This window comes from Montipora capricornis, chromosome 10, assembly GCF_036669925.1.
Source record: "Montipora capricornis isolate CH-2021 chromosome 10, ASM3666992v2, whole genome shotgun sequence".
NCBI lineage: Eukaryota > Metazoa > Cnidaria > Anthozoa > Scleractinia > Acroporidae > Montipora > Montipora capricornis.
This window is the reverse complement of record NC_090892.1, coordinates 17,806,126-17,828,625: the sequence shown is the minus strand read 5'-3', so window position 1 is coordinate 17,828,625 and position 22,500 is coordinate 17,806,126. Positions and strand designations below refer to the sequence as shown.

Genomic DNA, 22,500 nt, shown 5'->3' with positions numbered 1-22,500 from the left:
GGCGGAGGATTACAACCCTCCGATTCATCGCACTGTGTTAAAGAAAAAGTGAGCAAAAATCATAGCAGACTCATCGAATTAACCCTTAAAGGAATGTGAAAAGATACTGATCGAGCCGATTCGTCACTAGAGTCTCTAGATGTGGCCCTGAATTCTGTATTTTAGCCCTGGTATTTTTTTAAAGGATTACGTGCTGACACGAATTATTTGATATTTCGAGAGTATATTGTTTCATATTGCTTCTGGCCCGGCCTGCAGCTATTACGAGTTCATCAAACAAGGTAATCTGTTACTGATATTTCCGACAATCAATGGATTACATCAGAATAAACGTTTTCGTTTTAATTGATTCGTGTACAGCGTGATTATTTTTATGTTCAAAGTTTGGTTCCTTAACGATGCTTGAGGGTACATGTACGTAATACCTCATAGGATCTTTGGGGATTTTATACACTTCACTCCTAAAAAGGTCCTTATAAGATCCTTATCCTTGAAGGATCAAGATCACTCTAAAGATCCTTTTTAGATCCTTGAAAGATCCTATGAGGATCTTTCAAGGATCCTAACGGAGATCCTTTCAAGATCACTTTAAGGTTCCTTTTAAGATCCGTGAAGGATCCTCATAGGAATAAAGTTCCTTTCAAGATTACTATAAGGATCCTTTTAAGATCCTTGAAGGATCCTCATAGGATCTTTCAAGGATCGTAACAAAGATCCTTTCAAGATCACTTTAAGGATCCTTTTAGGATCCTTGAAGGATCCTCATAGGATCTTTAAGGATCCTGATAAAGATCTTTTCAAGATACCTCTGAAGATTCTTTTAGGATCCTTAAAGGATCCTCATACAATCCTTGAGGATCTTTCGAGGATCCTTTTAAGGTTTCTTTCAAGATCACTATAAGGATCCTTCAAAGATCCTCAAAAGATCCTAGTATGATCTTTAAGGATCCTGTCAAAGATTTTATTAAGATCCTTTCAAGGATCCTTTTAAGATCCTTGTAAGATCCTCAGTCACTCTGTGGGGATCTTCAAGGATCCTTTGGAGGATCTTTCCAAGATTTTGTGTGTGGATCTTGGTAAGATCTTTTCAATATCCGGATAATTTACTCAAGGTTCTTTATGGAGTATCCCAAGATGCCTCAATGTTAGAAGATCTTTGAAGATCCTTTAAAGATCCTTCAAGGATCCTGTGAAGATCTTCATCTTTACAGATCTTTGTCAGGTCTTTGAAGATCTTTGAAGATCTTTGAAGATCTTTAAAGATCCTTTAAGGATTTTCACCAGGGAAGCACTGAAAGTATTGACCACTGTCAAGCTGAGTTTGGTGATTTGCAAGTCTTTCTCATGTATAACAAAAAAAAAAATAATGATAATAAAGTAAAAGTAGAACTACAGTACACAGAGTCTAATAACCACTGACAGCAATTTGTGCTTTACTTTGCTGTGAGAGATAAGTTGAAGTGAACTCGGAAATGATCAACATGTCAGCCTTGATGCTAATGTTACTAGATTCCTTTTGTTTTCTTCAATCTTTCTGGGTTAATTATTCTACTAGTAACCACAATAAAATAAACCTGTCACATCCTGTAAATGGGCTATTTTGAGGTTTGAGTTTTGATTGAGGCTCCAACACTTGGCTAAGTAGCCTGACTTGTGGCTGTTATACACAATTGTGGTGTCATTCACACTGAAGCCCTTCAAGCTAATCCTGCCAAGCCGACCACATGCTGGAAAGGTCAGACCACAACACCGGGAACTCTGTGCCCTACTCTTTTCGAATAGTGTGTGGGATCTTTAATGTCCAACAGAGTTAATGAACAAGGGTTGTGAGACGGAACCTCTGGCTTATTTTCCTTATCCGAGAAGACTAGACAGTCTAATCTTTTGCAGATTTAGTTACAAAGGCCGACCTTTCACCTCAGTTATATAACAACCCTGGGTGTTGGTCCGGCCAGGGTTCACACCTGCCACCTCCCCCATGGAAGTCCAGTGCACTCTTGATTGCCAACTCATCATCATTGTATCGTTTTCTCAGAAATGATGCGTGCACTGTAGTTATTTTGACCACAGCTACCTTCTTGAATCAAACAGATTGAACTTATCATGATTCAGAGTCTAGCCAAGGGCAAAGTATTTCAATTATGTCACATGAGACAGTACTCGGCGCTTATTGAAACCATCTCAAGAAGTACATGCTCATTTCCTCAAGAGCGACTGTCAAATGCACTTCAATAAGGACAAGATTACTACTAGTTATATTTTATATGGGATGAGGCTTAGAACATCATGAACAATGAGAAGATTAAGGAGTATGTTGTCTAAAAAGCGATACATGTAAGTCTGTAGACTGTGAGTACATTATTTGTAATAAAAAGAGATGTTGGTGTCGGCAAGTCATTAACTAATACTTCATTCCAAAAAGCACTTTTACTTTTTAATCAAATTAGCGTTTTTTAATTATTTTTTTTTTCAGCATCAAAATGGAAGTTGGTATTGAAGATTGCCTACACATAGAGTTTGAATACAACAAATCCAAGTATGTACTTGTAAATATTTTAAAAGAACCTATGAACAACTACATGTAGAGTTGTTGAAAGTTGAAAGTGATGGAAACTGGATACTGTTTTGTTTGGTACAACTGTAGGTAGTTAGGTAAAGTCTTCTAGGAGCCTAGAATGCCCATGAGGCCGGTGCTTATCTCCGGTTTCTGTAGCATGAAGCAGCTAGGAGGATTTCTACTACTACTGGATGGGATGCCAGTCCATCGCAGCTGAGGATTACCCCCAGCTGGTACCCATTTATACACCTGGGTGGAGAGAGGCACTGTGAGAGTAAAGTGTCTTGCCCAAGAACACAACACAATGTCAACGCCAGGACCCGAACCCAGACCACTCGATCCGGAGTCGAGCGCACTAACTATGAGGCCACCGTGCCGCGCTTGGTAACGAGTAATGAAAAGTTGCTGAAGACAGCAAATGAATGGAAGCAAGTAATAATATGGAGATTAGTGGGAAAGATGTAAAGAATATGGGAGGCCCTTGGAATACTTCAAAATTAATGGCCATGGACAGGTGAAGCTAAAGAAATTCCGTAGGTCTTTGTCTGGCATTGAAAATAGTTCTACAGTACTTGTAAGCCTGATTTCAAAGTCCATACTCCAACCAGTTGGTCACTAAAAATTGAAAAATTAATTACTTTGAAGTTATGTACAAAAAATTATACTCAGTTTATAGCTCTTTTCAGAATTGTCCAGGCCCTATAAGTTGCAAGGGTGGGTGAAAAAACCTAAAAAAAAAAACTGGTTGCCATTCTTGTTGTGGCTCTGTCACCCAAAAACATGACAAATGGCAGTAAACCCGAACAAAAGGCAACCCCAATCTGTGCAAACAAAAGTGATGGCACATGAAATGTCCATTATAGCTGCTAACCAGCACACCTTTCCAAGTTAACTTTGCTTAAGCATAATCATTTTAAATCTTGCCTCCATTTACAGGATCCATTGTATAAAAATTATGATTCTTGATATACATGTACATGCTTTTTCCTTCTCTGGCTACACTGTAAATTAAGTAGTACCGGTACATGTACATGTATTTATCCAATGTAGGTATCACTTAAAAGATGTTATTGTTGGCAAGATTTACTTCCTTCTGGTGCGTATCAAGATCAAGCACATGGAGTTAGCAATTATAAAGAGAGAAACCACTGGAACAGGTGAGGTGAACTGTATTGCAATCTGTATCTACAGCTCTAGGTTCCTCTGTTCTGAGATGCTGATAAAGTATAATCAAAATAATACTAGCATTTCTTGGAAATTTGCCTGTAGTGATAACTTCTTCCATACTTTATTGCAGTAAGTTACAATTTGTTGTTTCTTCACATGGTCTCACAAGCTGTAAATTTTGTACATGTTGTACACGCATGCCTCGAGAATGAAATTGTTTTTTGCTGACAAACTGAGACCAAGTCTCATTGTACAATCTGACTCAATCGGCCCAAGTTTCTAACAGAAAGAATTGACTAGTGTTTTGCCCTCCCACCCCCCCCCCCCCTCCCCCCAAGCCCTTCTTATGGTCATAATTTTTATTCTTTTCCAAGTTTACATAGTTTTACATTGTTATTTCCCCATACCTATTTATATGCCAATCATGGTCAAAACACAAAAAAAATTAAAAAAAATGCTACTGTTGAATAATTGTTTTAAAAGCCTTTATTTTTTGTGCTTTTGGATAAAATAATTATTATACCAGGATGGCAGCCAGGTCACTTGTAAAGCCCTGTTACCTTGAACATTATTGAAAATGTTATCAATATTCTGCTTATCAATACAGAATGGCTGTTTTGTAATGTAGATACATAATTCTCTGGACAGAAGACAAAAATGCCCTTTGTCACACTCTTTAGGAAAATCATTCATTCGCTTTTGCTTGATTGACAGCTCCATGTCAAAGCGCATGGAACTTCTTGTCGTTCAGTTTTGATTTTCGAGGTTGATGTTTAGGGTTTCAAATCATTATAAAACAGGAAGGCATTTGCTAGGTGCTAGGTTTTATTTTGGATTTTTGTTATTGAAGGATTTATGCCTTTGTTTACAATTCTCATTTGAGAATAAATAGCAGCAAAAGAAATCTCACAAGCATTTGCTTTTGAACTAGCAACTCCAGCTGCTACTATTTTTAATGCATCTTTGTTGTCTGAGGTTATGCCAATCTCGTAGAAGGAATCAGTCTAATATCATCTCAATCCCTAAAATCACAAAGCCCACATGTAAGAGTGATATAAGACCAATCTCACTCGCACCCTGCATTTTAAAGGTTTTAGAAGACTTTGTGGTTTCATGGTTGATTGAGGATGTCAGGGATAAAATTGACCCTATGCAGTTTGGCTTCCTAAAGGGAACATCCACATCTTACTGTCTGTTAGATATGGTTCATAATTGGCTTTTACAACTGGACAGTTCTAATGAACATCTCCGAGTCTGCTTTTTGGACTTTTCAAAAGCTTTTGGTTATAACATCCTTGTCCAAAAGCTTTTTAACCTTAACGTTAGACTTTGTCTGATCCCTTGAATGTGATAGAAAACAACGCGTTAAGTTAAATCAGACATTTTTGGACTGGCTCCCTGTTAAAGCAGGGGTCCCCCAGGGAACCAAATTAGGCCCGATTTTGTTCCTCAGTATGGTCAATGAGGGCCATGTCACCTAATTTTTGAATGTGGACACTCGACTATATAAACAGCTGGGTCTCTGGCAACTGGATGCGTCTTAACGCTACGAAATGCAAGGGGATGCGTTTGTGTTGACTAGAAGGGCCCTCTCACAAAGCAACTGGCAATGACGAGGGTGAGCGCGCATGGACGTACAATGACAAATTCTACCCACAGAACCATATATAAGTGTAGAACGGAGCGGCTTAAAAGAAGCTTTTTTCCAAGTGCAATAACTTCTTTTAATAATAATAATATTTAGAATCTACATTTTTATATAATCTTTATATTCAATATGTTTTTCAATGTTTTTTATTGTAAATACACATTGTAATTCATTTTTAAATGCGAAAATGCATTTCAATAAATTATTATTATTATTATTATTATTATTATTATTATTATTATTATTATTAATAAGCAAGAATTCAGAGACTCTCTGCGGCTACGTTACAACTTGCCTCTCACCGACTTACCAGCCCAGTGCGTTTGTGGGGATAGATTCAATGTTGGCCACGCCCTCTCTTGTAAAAAAGGAGGGTTTGTGGCACAAAGGCATGATGGTGTACGAAACCTACTGACATCATTCATCACCAAAGTTTGTAAGAATGTGGAGGCGGAGCCACGCCTCTTACCTCTTGACAACGAACGGATGCATCTTAGAAGCGCAGTTACCAGCTCAGAGGCACGTGTAGACATCAAGGCGGGAGATTTCTGGTCTAGAGGAGTTACAGCATTTTTCGACGTCAGGGTCACGCATGTTAACTCCAAATGTAACCAGAGCAAGCCGACAACCGAAGTCTTTAAAGACCAAGAAGAGGAGAAAAAGCGGAAATATCAGCAACGAGTGCTTGAGGTCGAGATGGGATCCTTTACACCCTTGGTTTTCGGAACGAACGGTGGGATGGGAAATGAGTGCCAACGATTTCTTAAGCACTTAGCAGACAAGTTAGTACAGAAGGACGGTGAGCCCTATAACAACGTCATTAATTGGCTCAGAACTGTCATCTCATTTGAACTCTTAAGATCAGTACATGCGTGCGTAAGAGGGTCCCGAGTACCTTTCCGGAATATAGGAGACTCTCTTGACGATTGCCGGATTAATGTCGCCACCGCCGGCATTTAAATTTTTAATTTAATTTGAGTTTTATCATTATCATTATTATTATTATTTATTTTTACCAGATACATGTAAGATTCAAGTTTGTATGAAAGAGTGCTCAATAAAGTTTGTTATTATTATTATTATCATTATTATTATTATTTTCTTTTTTTGAAGTTTTAAAACAGAGAAATACTTAATTGCTTGTAAATTTATAGTTCTTACCTTTTGGAGATATTTTAATGTTTGTAAATATTTTTATCATGGAAATAAAGTGTGCAGTTTATTATTATTATTATTATTATTATTATTATTATTATTATTATTATTATTATTATTATTATTATTATTATTAAATTATCATCATTTTGATGTCGCCAAGGCCTCATTTTCTTAGTGATGTAATAAAATTTTACTGATTAGTTTGTGCAGTGTAAGGGGTAAGATGATAATGTTGTAATATCATAACATTGCGTAAGATTAACTTAACTTTAACCTGTTCTTAATCCTAAAACACTTGTTTCTCAAAATTTCAGCTGATATTAAAAATGATAGTAATGTAAATGTCCGCTTAGTTGACAGCTCCCAAAAGAGGCTTTTCAGGATCAACCGGCTCAACGGGATCGGACCGAATGCATGTGAAGGAGCCCATGGCTACCGCCATACGATCCATGTGTGATCTCGGAGCACCGCAAACCCAGCCAGATGTAAATGACTGGGAGTCGATTTTGAGGAGGGAGGAAAACCGGAGTACCCGGAGAAAAACCCTCAGAGTCAGGTTGAGATCGACTGAAACTCAGCCCACATACAACCCGAGGCCAGAGTTGAACCTGGGTCACAGAGGTGGGAGGCACGATTGATGACCACTAAACCACCCTGACTCCGCAATAATAATGATAATCTGGGCACTGCAGGAATTCGCTGCTGCCTGGTATCCATCGAGATAACCTGTGTCTTAAAGTGCCCCTGACTGGCAAAATTTGAGGTGTGATTTTTATCCAAAGGCCGTTTACTTTAAGTGTAAGTTTTGGATTTCACAGTTCGCCATTACTCACGTTCAAAACTGACCGATTGGACCAGAGAGAGTTGAATCCAGGGAAAAGTGACGCCAAAGGCTCACTAGCTTAAAATCTCAGCGCGTGAATGCAGCTTATTATATATGCAAAACGTGAGTTTAAAAATCTGAAAGCCCAAAATTCCCGTGCTGCGTATTAATTCTGCGGCGTACACCCGCATTGCATTCTTAAACTAGTGAGCCTTTGACGTCATTTTTTCCTCGATCCAGCACCCTCAAGATCTTAATGTTAGTAGTGGCGGACCATTTAATAGGAAAATTCCAGTCAAAATAAACAAGTGTCTGTTTAAAATCATAGCTTAAAACTTTGGTCGCTTAGTCTTTTTTGGTCACAGGAGTGTGAAAATGATGATGATGATGATAACACTAATAATGTCCTCATTAACCTACTACGCGTTATTATTCTTATTTCATTAGTCAGATAATCCTGACTAGAGATACCTACATGAATGTAGATCTGCTGCTTATTACAGTAATTGTTATTTTTTTGTCTATAACCCCTATAACTCCCTTTTACTTTTCAGTCAGCTCTTATAGAAGTGCAAAAAATTAATAATGATCTGTGTGCTTGAAACTGTGCCCAAACTACAGTTGTTTATTCTTTGGAATCGTGGTTTAAATTTTTTGTAAGGAAACATGGAAATTTTGCGGAAAGAGTGAAAGAGAGGGATTTTTGCACACAGTAGCCATGTACAAAGTAGTGCGTGACCGCAAAAATGTTTGGTGATTTTTGCTGTTTGCATAATGATAGGTTGCAGTAGATGATAAAGGTTATTTCCTGTTTTTTTCACTGTCAGGTCCCAACACTTACAATGAAAACGAAACAATTGCCAAGTATGAGATCATGGATGGAGCACCTGTTAGGGGTAAGGACGTTTCCTCCTTTTGCGTATAAAAAAAGTGGGATTGTCAAATGCTGTAGAGGGCAGCAGTATCTACAAGAACGCAAAAAAATCGTATCAACGTGGTTGTCCTGAACACGTTTTCTCGTTGTGGCTTAATTTAAAGTGCGTGTGGATTTGTACAAACAATTTTTGTGTCATCCCATGGCAATTTTGCCTTCAAACTTCCAACACGAGGCATTCTCTTCAGAGTTGACCCAGTCTCCAGGGCCAAACAGTGGTCTGTTACAAGCTGGGCTTTGACATCACATCAGGCACTGAGTGGTTTTCATTAAAGAACATTTTTCATAGCATACTGTGGAAAAGAGTAAAAATTTGTACAATAGAGCGGTTTTCAATTGATTGTCGAAAGTAATTAGCGAATCGCATTGGTTTTGCATTACTTCACTCAGTGATTGGTTCAAAGTTTTCGCGCCATTATGTCAACCAATCAGAAGTGAAACCAAAACCATTCGTGGCTTGTGCGTGCACATTTTCCCGCGCTTTGTATCGGCTACATGTAATTACTTCGAGTTTTGATTGGTTTACTGGATTGTCTCCGTCCTTTTTGTTTGGCCAAAGTCATTACTTTGGTTTTGGTTTTACGACACTCGATTGAAACTCGCTCTGAAAATAACTTGATCTCGTTGCCAGAGTCATCGTTCCGTTGACCACCTGCGGTCGTGAAAGAGTCTGACTCTAGTCAAATCCATCCAGAAAAGGCCATATTTGATTGGCTGTAGAAAAACGGTTTCATTTCCTGCCATTTTCAAATTGTGATTTCTTCTGGATTTTTAATTATGGGGTGAAGATGATCTAGAAATAGATTATTTTGCAACTTACAATTTCCGTAACGTTTTTGTTTTTGAAGTTACACTATTTTGAAGTTGCGAATCGTCACTTGCGTGACACCCGAAACTTAAATCAGTTTTGAGTGAAAAATGGCTCTCGTTATTTTTGATTTTCCGAAAATTAAACGTTCAAGTGCAAGTGTATTAGGAGATGTGTTTATACTCGTCTTGCTATCTCGCAAGTGGAAAGTAATCACTTTCATGGCAAGCGCAGTTATTCAACAGAAACCAGAGTTTTCTGGTTCCGGTCTTGGATTATTCCAGAGTATCCTATAATGGTCTTGGTATGGAGTGAAAAAAAGGGAAGTTAAACTTACTTACTGTTGTATGACCATTTTGCCTTCAAAGCCTCAAACAGTCGTTAGAGCAAATCGTATCTTTAACAATTGATAGGGATTGATAAGTGGGTACTTAGATGAGACCGGCCTAGCAATAAACTCAGACCGGTCTGAATTCAATTTCAATGGGTGTGGATCTTTAGATATTTTGCTATTATTCCAGCTCTTTTATGTCGCACGATATCGGCGAAGTATCCTATAACGATCTTAGTATGGACTGAAAAAAGGAAAGTTAAACTTAACTCACTGTTGTATGAACATTTTGCCTGCAAAACTTCAAACAGTCGTCAGAGCAAATCGTATCTCTAATAATTGACAGCGACCTGAGGGGGGCATTTACATGAGACCGGCCTGACAATGAACTGAGATCCGTCTGACCTCGTCTTGGTTGCTGGGCCAAGACGAGAAATGGCAACAAATCTCAGACCGGGTCGAAAATTTTTCAACCCTGTATGCGTTTGGGTCAGCCATATATATACATCTCGTCCCGAAACCAGGGACCAAGTATTTCGTCTTAGGCTACTGATCAAATTCTCCATCTCCACTCCAATATCCTGAGTTGCAGTCGAACTTCATGAAACTAAGATGCATCTTTAAACTTAGTTCAACTTAGTTGAAAGTTATCTGAACGTTTTTAAGATTATTCAGCCTGTCGTATGAAAAACATGATATTGCAACTTTTTTCTTATTTATGCATTTTATTAGCTACAAATGAATGATATTCGAGCAGAAAGGGTATCGACATGAATTAAATGAGTCTTCAAACTATTATATTAAATATCTGCTCTTATAATAATCTTCCTTAAAGCCAGAACGTGTTGTAGGTACTGTAGTTATGTGGATTGTTTAAATGAGCAAAACCCTGCCCCTTTAAGTTCTTTATATGTGGGTCCTTAAGTTTCCTTTGAAAAAATGGTGTATGAATGGCCTATCAATGGCATTTAAATCCATATTTTGTGATTGATTGATTTACAGGCGAGTCAATTCCTATCAGACTCTTCTTAGCCGGCTATGAGTTGACACCCACGTTCAAAGACGTAAACAAGAAGTTTTCCGTGAGGTACTTCCTGAATCTTGTTCTGGTGGATGAAGAAGAAAGGAGATACTTCAAACAACAGGTACTGTAATGGTACTTTTATACTTTCGACTGTGTTCTGATACTTCAAACAACAGGAACTGGTATGTCACCTTTATGCTTTCGACTGTGTTGTCTCCCTTTTGTCAAAATTCTGAGGATTGTCATAGCAACTGAACGCAAGATAAACAGGGATAGTTATCTCTTTTATAAAGTAAAAGTGTCAAACTTATAGACTTGAGATCAAATGCTGAGCTAATCAAATTGAATGTGTGGGAAAACGGGAGTACTTGGAGAGAAGTTTTTCACAGCAGGGTGCACGTGCAGAACCAATAAACCCAAGTTGGTCATGTGCACGAGATTTGATACCCAATGAAAACCTAAAATGAAATCACATGCCGATCAAACTGAATGAACCACGTGTGGCTTTATCTCTTTTCTCATTGGATTTCAGTCGTTTGGTAAATGATACCTCGATAAATACTACAATGTCTCTGTTTTGTAGGAGGTAGTTTTGTGGAGGAAAGGAGACTTGAAGAAAAAGCCAGGCATTCTGACAGAGCAACTGAGACACTCTAGAGAGGAGAGCAAGCCAGAGGACACAGAGGAATAGAAGAAAGAATCCTAAGGAATTGATATCAATCAATAGAGAATAACATTCGAGTGTGCGGTGGGATGGATTTATCAGGGGAGGGGGAGGGGTACTGTAAACCTTAATCAAGAGAATTCCTTACCACCGCCTACTTGTAGAAACACTAATATTAAGTCAACGCTAGTCACCTTTCGACTTGTTAATGTTGGCATTTTAAACAATTTGAACCGATTGGATGGAAGGTCTCGGTACATTATTTCCTTTTTTTAGATAAAATGCTACGGCTTTATGCTCCAACTTTTACTATAATGCCTGCACAGGTCACTAAAATGTTCAAAAATGGTCAAAACATTTTGAATGCCAAAAACCTCTTCGAAACTAAAACAACTCGTATTGATTGAACTAAAGCTCGGTGCAAAACACAGAACTTCAACCAGTTAGCTGAGTAACACAGTTTCTTCGTCCGGTCGCCATGGTCGTTACAGAAAATGTCCAACATATTTTACAGTATGATTATCTGTACATGTACTGTACATGAGTCTTTGCGGCGAAAATAAAAATGCTGGCGTTATTTTTTTATTCTTTTCTCGTTCTGAAGTGTTCAAAGTAATGGTATTATGATGTGTCGAGGACTAATGGTTGCTTCGAAGTGTATTTTTCACCACACTTTAATTGCTGTCTCTGGAAAGTACTTTCTTCTTGTGGAATTCCAGCGGAAAGTAACCCAGGGCCACCATATGAGATAATAAGGACCTTAAGATCTACGACGACGACGTCGGCGACAACGCCAGAAAACAATGATATCATTGGTTTAAGGAGCATAAATAATCATGCTGCACGTGCGACACGCATTTTAGCTCATTTTTTTTGCGTTACTCTCCATAGCGACGACGTGAAATCACCAAATTTGAGGTTTTAACGACAACGTGAGCATGCAACAGAGAATCTTTCAGTCCCTATTTTAACTCTGCAACCGCTCGTACCAATTTATTTTTAGGATACGTTGCCGGCCACATTGTAGGACGTAAGCGAGATAGAATAAGACACAATTATACTGGAGTAAAGTGATATTTTGAGGTGACGTTTTCGTCCACTTCGCCGTCGCAGATCTTAAGGTCCCTAATAAGGACCTTTCGATCGGAGGACTAGGATGACAACGAGAACGAGTTTTCCGTACTGAGCATGCGCATAAGGTTTAGAGGCCGACATTTTTCGGAGTTCGCGTGCCCAGTCTTAAGACTACCAATATAAGGGTCGATTTATAACCGCGAACACATGGGACAACTTTATTATAAATTTATATAGAGATAACTAACACCAAATCATGTATTCGACATGAATTATATACATACTGTATGTATGCAACACGAGATATAATGGGATTGTTTTGGCACCAAATGATTGTTAAATGCTCAACAATAAACTTCTCTTTGACAAATAGCATTGCCTAGTGCTTTAGCAAAATGAGGGAAAAACAGTTTTCTTTCTCTAAGCAACATGATCAGTCAAATAAGCGGGTCTCCTTTGCATTCGTGGTGGTCTTGAAAATGACTCTGGTAATTGTTGTTGTTCACTTGACTGCTCTAGATCTCTCAGGTGTATACCACCCTGTCCACTAGGTTCCTCTGGTACTGGATCATTTACATTCTCTTCTTTCTTTCCTTCTTGACGGGAGTGGTTTCAAAGTGCTGTTGAGGTCCTAATTCCTTGTTTCCACTAGTCAGTCCTTCTCCAATCTGGTTTGTTGGTGTCTCTTACATACTTTCTCTCCAATCTTGATTTCTCTCCATCCCAGCCACATTCTCATGCATGATTGCAGTAGCCAATTTGAAGTGACTAGAGGCCCTGCATACTGTTCTTCCAGTGATAGAAGAGCCACTGACAATAACCGTGTAAAAAACTGGTTCGTAAGCAGTTGACCATCTGTTTGTTTTCTTTTGTTTCAACAGTACATAATCTCCAACCATGAAGTTGTGTACTTTAATGTTTAAACCACTACGCTTCATCTTCTCTTTGTACAACATGTCCCTCTCATCATTCATTTCCTATGGCTTGGTTCTTTCCACTCTGGTTGTTGTGTGGTCAAGCTTGGTTCTGATTGGTCTGTTGGACATTGCCTGATATGGTGTAGCTCCGGTTGCAGGGTGCGGTGTGTCTCTATAAACCATTAGCATATCATAAACTGCCATGTTCCTTTCATTTCCAGTCTTTCCTTGGAGGTGGGCAATCTGTTCTGTCTTGTTGAGAGTCTGCATAAACCTTTCCACATGTCCATTGGCTCTAGGGTGTCCAGGAGTGACTTTGTGGTGTACAAATCCTTCTTCTTGGGTAAAGTCTGAAAACTCTAAATAGAATTGAATGGTGGACAATAATCAATGCAAATTCGTTTCGGAATACCGTGAAGGGCAAACATCTTCTTAAGTTTCTCCTTGATTGGTTTGATACTGGTTGAAGATACAATTTGTACTTAATTCTGGATATCGACTTCTCTGATCAATGGCTACTAGATTATAATGACCATCTGGCTAGGGTCCTCCAAAGTTCGGTGAAATTTCCTCCCAGGGTTCCCTTGGGATAACGTATGGTTTCATGGGCTTTTTCTGTAATCTTTAGTGGTGACTTGACAATCAAAGCAGTGTCCTATCATCTGGTCAATCATTGCATTCATGTTAGGAAACCAATATTTTGCTCTTACCAACTATTTGTTTTTTGTTGTACCCAGATGTCCTAATTCGTGAGCTGTCCTGATCATTGTCCGCTGCAAATCTGTGGGCAGGTAAAATTTTGTCCATTTTGAATATAAGACCTTGCGCTGCACAAAGCTCAGCTTTAATTGGGTAGAATGGTGCTAAGTTCACATATTTCTTCCTAGTTTCCCAGTCGCCTTCCTTGATGACCTGACTTAGTTTCTGCAAAACGTCATATCGACACATCTCCTCGTTAATCTTGTCCAATACTACCGCATGTTCTGCTGGGATGGTTGTCTTCAGCACTTTCTCTGTGTCACCATTTCCAGTGATTGGAAGCGCGTGTCTGGATAGGAAATCTAGGGGGTATGCTTCATTCTTGCCGAGTTCATATGAATCCACATTCTGCATGTCCATAACCCATTTCTCAATCCGTGGGATAGCTTTACAGTGGGCTTATTGAAAAGAGGTAGAATTGGTTTGTGTGCAGTGACAATCGTGAATCTGGGGGCTCCTAGCAAATAAATGAAAAATCTATCCTTGGCCCATCCGACAAACAAGGCATCATTCTCTGTTTGGCGACTGCCAGAGTGCGGCTTATAAAGTGAACGGGTCGCCAACCCTTTTCATTTTTCTGGAATAATCCTGTTGACAATCCCTCATTAAAACTAGCTTCCACTCTCACCATTATTGGCAGCTTTGGGTTAAAGAACGCCATTGCGTCGTTCCTTAAAATACTTATTAAGGTGTTCAAAAGCATCTGCTTTCTCTGGTCCCCAGGAAAACTTTGCATCCTTATGAGTCAGTTCCCTAAGCGGCTTTGTATGGGAAGCATGCCGAGGTATACACTTGGAGAGGTATCCAGTCATTCCCAGAAAACTTTGAACTTTTTCCTTAGATTTAGGTGGTTTGCATTCTTGGCTAGCCTGTACTTTCTCCGGTGTATGTTTGAGGCCTCCTGCACCAAATCGGTAGCCATAGAAAGTAATCTGCGCCTGGCCAATTCCGCACTTGTGTTCACTGAACGTGATTCCATAGTTTTCAGCCCTCTGGAAAACTTTCTCTAATGTCACATTGTTTTCCTTCCAATCTCTTGTTCCAATTAAGAGATCGTCCCTTTGGTTGAAGCATGCTGGAATGTCACCAAATATTCTGGTCAATACACCATCGAACAGGGCTTGGGATGCTTTGGCCCCAACTACCAGCCTCTTTGGTCGGAAAGTACCCCAGGGAGTACTGAATGTTGCCACTGATCTCGATTCTGGGTGTAATACTAACTTGTGGTACCCTTGTGCTAGGTTTAACTCCGTCCAAATGGTGCAATCATGAAACTTGTAAATGCAGTCTTCCACAATCGGTGCCTGTGAAATTAGACTTTGTTCCATGTACTTGTTTGGAAACCTCAAGTCAACACTTGCTCTGATCATGTGGGGTTCCAACTTTGGGTTTGGTTGCACTACCAATGGGGAACACCAAATTATTGGTTCTTTCTTCTGGAACTTTTTCAAAAATGTCCTCTACTTATCAATGGTTCTTGCAAGTAATACGGTACTTGTCTGCTTCTGCTTTCATAAGGAACTGGCCTAGGATTTCCTTGTTGTTCTTCCTATCTTCTATCTTCCCGATGCCTTCAAATAGATGTTTGTATCTAGCAATCACTGTTTTCATCTCCTGTACCCCTTCATCCTGAATGACTGTGCTGACACTGCGTTCTTCTTTCGACATCCCCAGATGATTGGGCTCAGCAAATCTGCCATCTGGTTGAATCTTTAACATCCCCAGCTCTATCAAAGTCCCTTGGCTAATCAGTTGGAGTGACTGTATTCTCCCAGATAAAACAACAAATTTGGTGGGTCTTCCACAGGTCTCATTCCTGATCACTGTTTGAAATTCTCCCTTCACCTCGAGCTTTTTTCGGAGGGCGCGAAGCTTGATTCGACCCTAGGTTCCAGGCTGGGCTTTTCCCTTGTCCGATTAACCAATGCCTTGAACTGATGTTCATCCATTAAGTTAACATCTGCACCACTATCGGCTTCTATTTGTACATCAACATCATTCAGTCGTACCATAACAGTTCTATCCATCCTTGCCAATCTCTCTAATTTTCGTGGCTCGTGCTAAATACTCTGCTGCATTACTGAAAAATTCATCGTCCCAGCTTGTGGATTCAGCATCTTCAGTTGTTTTCTTTAACTGGCTAGGTAACGCAATTTTAGGCAATCTCAGCATTGATCAAATGGTCATAGAAGTAACTGAAATAACAAAGTAACGGCTCAAAACTATAGAAGAACTCAAACAAAACACAGGAAAGCTAAGAAGGGACAAGGATGGACAAAACTGGGGAGGATTGCAATGGATTGCATTTGGATAAATTTGAAAAACGTCGGCCCACCTTTTTTCAAATTTATATCAGTTTATATCAAAATGTCATTTAAACAGCTGGAAAATCACTCTCCGTTGTTATGTGGCCGTGATTTTGCAAAGGAAAGGCTCTTGCTCCGCCAATTTGACGTTTAGAGCTCATAACTAACAAAATGAAACAAAATTACCTAAAACAGCGTGACCTAGCCCCTTTAATTCCCCTTTTAATTCTTCCTCTGCTCAGTTTTGCCGGGTCTGTTGCTCTTCTGGTCACGAACACTCCCAGATCTGCACACAGAAAGAAAGTGGTTCATCTTGTGGCATTTCTTGGCCGTTGGCAAAATCCGGATCGGACCGGATCGGATCGGATCGGATCGAACCGGGTCGGATCGACAAAACTCCGACCGGACAAAATTCCCGCCCAAAGTAGACACATGAAATCCCTGGGTCACCAGTTAAGGTTACTTCCGGCCTTCGTGGATGTCCTCCGGGAAAAAATTCGTACGCGCGTTAGTTTCAATAAAATCCTAACAAACTATACACCAGAAGAAAGCTCAGTAAATGTGGTTTACTATAAAAAAATTTTTTAAGCGAGTTTTCCTTTTGGTAAGTGTCAGGATCGGAACCGGTAATACGTGAAACCGTTGAGGGTTCTTCAATTGAATTTATCGGGTATCGGATGCCGCAGCACGAGCAAAATCACTGCACAATGTTATTCACAAGGCATCGATCAACAAACGTTTGTCAGGAAATTTCGGTATTTAAAATATTTTTCCCGTGGCGTCCATTTACACAACACGTCTCGCATATTTTTGGGTACTCCAACCTTAGATGTGGAGATCTAGACAACCAATCAAAATATCGAAAACGGCCGAGACACTTTCGTTGATTGATGTCTTCTGTTTGCTTTGTTATTGTTACAGGCTTTCAAATAAACTGGTATTCTTGAGTATCCATCCACTCCACCATGGACAATAATCCTCCATCTGTAGGAACAAAAACGTGACAACAATAGGTTTAGAGAACGTGCTGAAAATTATCAAGTTTTCAATATAAAGTTATTAGAAAACATACTTCTACTTTTAAAATCACCAACACAATTATGTTTCCCTTTGTGAGTACATTGTACTAATTTTGTATCTGCATAGCCATGAGTTAATCCTGTCAAGCTTTTTGCCTAAGGGTTAACCAATCAACGATATAAATTAGTTAATGGGATATCAATGTGAGCACCTTATAAGTTTGTGATTTCCATCTATGTGCCACAGAGATAGAGGATACCTCACATTGTAGCATCTCCTCTTGACAGTTCTTCTCCACCTTTCTACTAGGCCAATTGGGTCAATTCGCAACAGTGACGGTCGTATTCTTTCACGCTGAATCCGGAACCCTTTGCTCTTTAAGTAACCGTTAAGCATTCGAATACCAATACCAGGATGCTCATTTGAAGCATTTCGAACACGTTCACCCAACTGGCTGTCATCTATAGTATTATACATACCTAAAGCAAAGAGCACCATTGACAAATATGCCCATCTTTATTGTCCTGCCAACTATTTACGTCTGTAAATACTTTGTTGATGTTTGGTAACTGTATGATAACAGGCATGGAAAGAAAATTTTGTGAAGCCCAAACCAGTTAAAGATATTTCTTTTTCTCTTAAGTTTTATACTTGTAACCTAGTTTCTTTTCTGCTTTGGAAAACAACTGAGATTATCATTGAATAAAAAATAATAATTCAGAAGTCATTGTGCTATCTGAAAGATATAAACTAGAAGCTTATCTTAACCTCCTTCCCTGGCCCCACCTTACCAAAAATGTACTTGATGCATTTTTTCGGGTAAATATTTTTCCTTTCAACTTTTCTCAAGAGCATGTCAGTGGGTCGTCCTTGTAATTACAAAGGTCAGTAGTAATTGGTGAAAAAGTGCCCCTGCCACCAGCTAAATCGCCAACGACTTCGAATGTGTATTTTGTGTACACTTGCATATTTAGTACTGATCTGATATACTCAAACCAAAGCTTGACATCCTTTTCTCAACTGTCCTGGGGACTAACCCCAAGAATGCTACTTATTTGCCTTACTTGGAAACCTTGTTCAAGCAAAAATTGTAGCTACTCCTCACTTATTTCAAAAGATGGTCTTCCTTGTCTTCCACTACAATTTAAAGGAACTTGGTATCCAACTCGATTACTTTGTTCGGTCTCCACTAACTTCCTATATGCAACCCAACATCCTCTGCAACCACTTCATCTACATCAAGGGTAACTGCTAATCTTTGCACTAAATCAAGTTTACCGATTATTGGTTGAAGGTCATTTGAGGGACCCCGATTGACGTCATGTCTGTCAAGATCACTGATGATATCCCTAATACTGAGCATTACACAAGTAGGATATGTCCGCCGACATCTGTTGAATACAAAGTAATTTAAACATGATCTTTATTGATAAATAAGTACGCAACGCGCAAGGTAACAATATTAAGTAGGCAGTTGATAATATACGTTTTACAGAAAGATTTCTGATTTAATTTTCTTGGCCTGCTGTGAAACAATAGTTAAGCTTAGAGTATGGGGCCCAGTTCTCGGCCACAAAAAACGTAAACTTGTATTTCTTACCTTGGAATAGCCGTGAGGACTTAAAATTTCAAAAACAGCCAGCTTCAGCATTCAGTTTACACATGTAAAGCTATCGACTGCTCAAGGCTGTTTTCTCCCGAGTAATAACGAAAATAGACGCGTCGCTCGTGGGCCCAGTTATCGGCCAGCGCGGCCCAGTTCCTTGTTTTACATGGCAGCAGGAACTTGCTCAAAGGTTAAATGTGGTAATAAACAGATACTTACTTAAAACAGCAGTCGAATATTGAAGTTCACCGCTCCCCCCGAGGGGGGGGGGGACTCCCATATAAAAAGGGGAGGGATGCTCATCGGAAATTTTACATTAAATCCCTAAAGGAGACCAATCTGGGAAAGGCCTAGGATTTTTTTGACCCCTAAAAGAGACCATATTATAACACAGAGAAATAAAAAATACAGCGACTTTTAATGATGTCAAAGACATTATAATCTAATACTTTCACCTGCGAGCAGAAATATACAAGTGTAAATATACACTTTTATATTTCTTTGTAAATGGGCGCAACCCTAAAGGAGACCTTCACGGCTACATATGATTGCATTTTTCCAAAAAAAACACCCTAAGTGAGACCAAAATCCGAATTTTACTCCTCAAAGCGAGACGACGAGCATCACTCCCCTTTTTATATGGGACCCTTCCTCCCCGAGCACCGCTCTTCCATATCGCGACGTTGCACCAAAGAGAAAATAAGTCGATGTCCCTAATTCATCTTGCTGGACTTGGGAATTGTTGTCATCTGCACTGACTTCGTCACTACTTTCATCAAATTCTTTCTGGCCTTCATCAGAGTCACTAGCTTCTCACTCATTTCATGCTCGTTCAGATCTTCATGGGGTCCTTCATCTTCATCCACTCCGCACCAACTAAGGCATAATTCGACACGCGTGATCCCCTACCGTGACATTTAGTTTGTCACGCATTCCTCTGAATTGAGTTCTATTATCACTCAAACGTTTTCTTTTGTCTCGGAGGAAAAACAAGGTTACTGATCACGTGAGTGAAAACATACATCTTGTACCCTATGGGACCTTTCATTCTATTTATCAGGCCCTAGTACAACCTCATTTCAACTACTGCAATATTGTTTGGGAAAACTGTTGAGTAACTTTGCAGGACAAACTGCAAAAACTACAAAACAGAGCAGCCAGTGTCTTGACCTTCTCTAACTATGACGCTGATGTCAACAATTTATTTGAACTCTTGAGATGGAAATCCCTAGTCTCTGAAAGGCAAATTGAAAGAGCAACAATGGCATTTAAGTCCCTACAAGGACTAGCACCTGAGTATCTCTGCTCAAAATTTGTCCATCGCGATTCTGGTAATTCTTTGAGAGGCTCTGTGAATAAGGTAAATGTTCCGCAACCGGGCACAAACTACTAAAGAAAACAGCTTTAGCTACAGTGGCGCAGTTTTGTGGAACAGTTTGCCATTAGAACTAAGGAAAGCAGCGTCCCTCAGTCAATTCAAATGACTGATTAAAGAGGTTATCTAAGCCATTATTCTAAGCACAGCATTCATGGAAAGCAGCTTTTACTGTATAATATTGAGTAAGATAGTTAATGTAGTTTACATAGTTTTATCTATAGTTGGTTTTAAATTTTTAATTGTACATATGGTTTTTATATTGTTGATGAATTGTACCGTGGTTAAATAAAGATTAAATAACACTCTATTCGAGATCAATTGCCGCTCAAATCTAAGAGAAACCGGAACCCAAATAGGACAAAATAGGAAAACCTAAAAAGCACATCGGATGACAAAACCGAAAAACCGCTCATATTTTCTACAAAAACCGAAAACCAATTGCTAAAAAACGAAATATCCGCAAACCGCAATGAACACCAAAACCGAAAAGCCGAAGTCTTTTGGCACAAAAACCGAAAAAAAAAAAAAAGCTAAAACCGCAAAACCGAAAATCCCAATGTCCCCCTCTTCCATGGCAAGCGAGACCGAAAAAAAAGTTGGGTATTTCAAAACGGGGTCGGGTAAGTCAGAACTCATAGTTTTAATTCATATCTACTGTCAGAGCATGCCACCCCATTACAGCTTTACTTTTACAAATGATTTGACAAGAAAACTCCATACAAAACTATGAGCGCTTTTTAGCGTTGTCGAAGGCGAGCAGGGTGGCCGAGAATAGGCAAATACGCAAAAGTACCAAGGCAATATTGAGGAGTGAATTTAGGTCAAGGAATAAAATAGACCAGGAAAAGTTTATATTTAACTGAAAGCTTTGTTACTCTACGTTCTTTATGCAAAGAATTGGCTCATTTGGGTCTCCTATACGGATATAATATAAACTTGAATTAGACCATGTAATTCGAGTAGCCGTAAACAAACACGTTTTCGTGGAAACCAAATTCACCTACCTTCGTGTCACCTCGACTTGCTCACAGTATATAGTAGCTGTAAACTCAAAACTCGGCAGGACGAAAGGCAAGGACTCAAGCTACCTTTGGAAGCAATTGCTTTTATTCAGATTCATTTGTGACGCAAAAAATAAACGTTGAACAAAAAGTGGCCGACAACTGGGCCCCTTACTGTACGTGAACGGAAAAACGTAATGTTTTGAGTCGTTTTCAAAATTGAAACATACCATTGCTTTTAAAACATCGTCAACGCGTACATGTGTACCCTAATACTGATACTGATACGGCATCATCGAACGTAAGTAGAAAGTATTCAAATAAATCAATCGACTTCATTTTCGAATAAAAAAAGGTTAAGTGGTCTCCCTTTATCTCGGGGGTAATCAAAATATCTAATTTATTTATGAACATTTCAATGCAGGTAAGCACAATGTATGACAGTAAAAATAGTTACTCACTTCATTCCGTTACTAACCCAGGAACCGCCATGTTGAAAAGACAAACATTCGACCGTCTTAGGGTGGGATCATACTCTCTACTCCACTGTACTGGAGGGCATTTTGCCACAGTTACCTTGGGAATGGGGGTGGAGATTAGCTGCGCCCGCGATGTCCTCTCTCAATGGTTGCGAAAGGATGTCGAACGAAACCCGAACGAAGCCGAATACATGAACTTGGATGTTGAAAACGAAACTTCTAAAGTCGAAACTTGCATAGATGACATTTTTGTAAAAACAGAAGAAAATCGTCAATTTGGCAACCCAAATTCGTGATATTGAATTTGAAAAACAAAAAGTACCATGTACAATCGAAAAGTTTAAACGCGAAGTCAACACAGTTGGATGTCGCATTGTGTAAGGTAGCATAAAATACAGCAAGTCGAGTATCCAATACAAAGATCGAATTTTGGCGGAAATGGAGCTCCATATCGTGACAGTTCTTCACATTCTCTTTTAATTTTGTGTTTTCGATCTCTCGACCTTTCTTTGCTTCACTCGTGTTTCTAAAACAACAAAAAAAAAAACAAACAAAAAAAAAAAAACGTCTCTATTTTACTTGTATTTTATACCTATTTTATTGCTATCATACCCTATTTTAATTTTGTTGAGTTCTATTTTATTTCTATTGAAACCCTATTTTACAAGGAGTGGTCTATTTTATCCCTTTTTTATTATACCAAACCACAAAATAGCCGTAAAATAGACTATTTTAATCCTATGTTGTGGAAACGTTAGTTTGTAAAATAAGAATAAAATATACTGTTTTCCATTTTGTTTTCCAAATAGCCATAAAATAGGTTGACTCAATACTTAAACAAAACAG

At 39.1% G+C, this 22,500-nt stretch overlaps 1 protein-coding gene and 1 long non-coding RNA gene across 2 annotated transcripts in view; one reads left to right on the top strand and one right to left on the bottom strand.

The window, feature by feature from the left end:
* The window catches only part of LOC138022197 (uncharacterized), a 3,188-nt gene extending 2,789 nt beyond the window's left edge, over window positions 1–399 (bottom strand). Inside the window, exon 1 of the long non-coding RNA XR_011126536.1 lies at window positions 1–399. This exon is cut by the window's left edge and continues 207 nt beyond it. This is a non-coding gene — a long non-coding RNA (uncharacterized lncRNA).
* The window catches only part of LOC138022191 (vacuolar protein sorting-associated protein 26B-like), a 21,316-nt gene extending 8,758 nt beyond the window's left edge, over window positions 1–12,558 (top strand). The window contains exons 6-10 of the mRNA XM_068869223.1: window positions 2,474–2,536; window positions 3,608–3,714; window positions 8,181–8,249; window positions 10,429–10,571; window positions 11,034–12,558. Of these exons, the coding sequence (XP_068725324.1) occupies window positions 2,474–2,536; window positions 3,608–3,714; window positions 8,181–8,249; window positions 10,429–10,571; window positions 11,034–11,141 (490 nt within the window). The 3' untranslated portion in view covers window positions 11,142–12,558. The remainder of the gene's footprint in view (window positions 1–2,473; window positions 2,537–3,607; window positions 3,715–8,180; window positions 8,250–10,428; window positions 10,572–11,033) is intronic.
* Window positions 12,559–22,500: the final 9,942 nt, after the last annotated feature.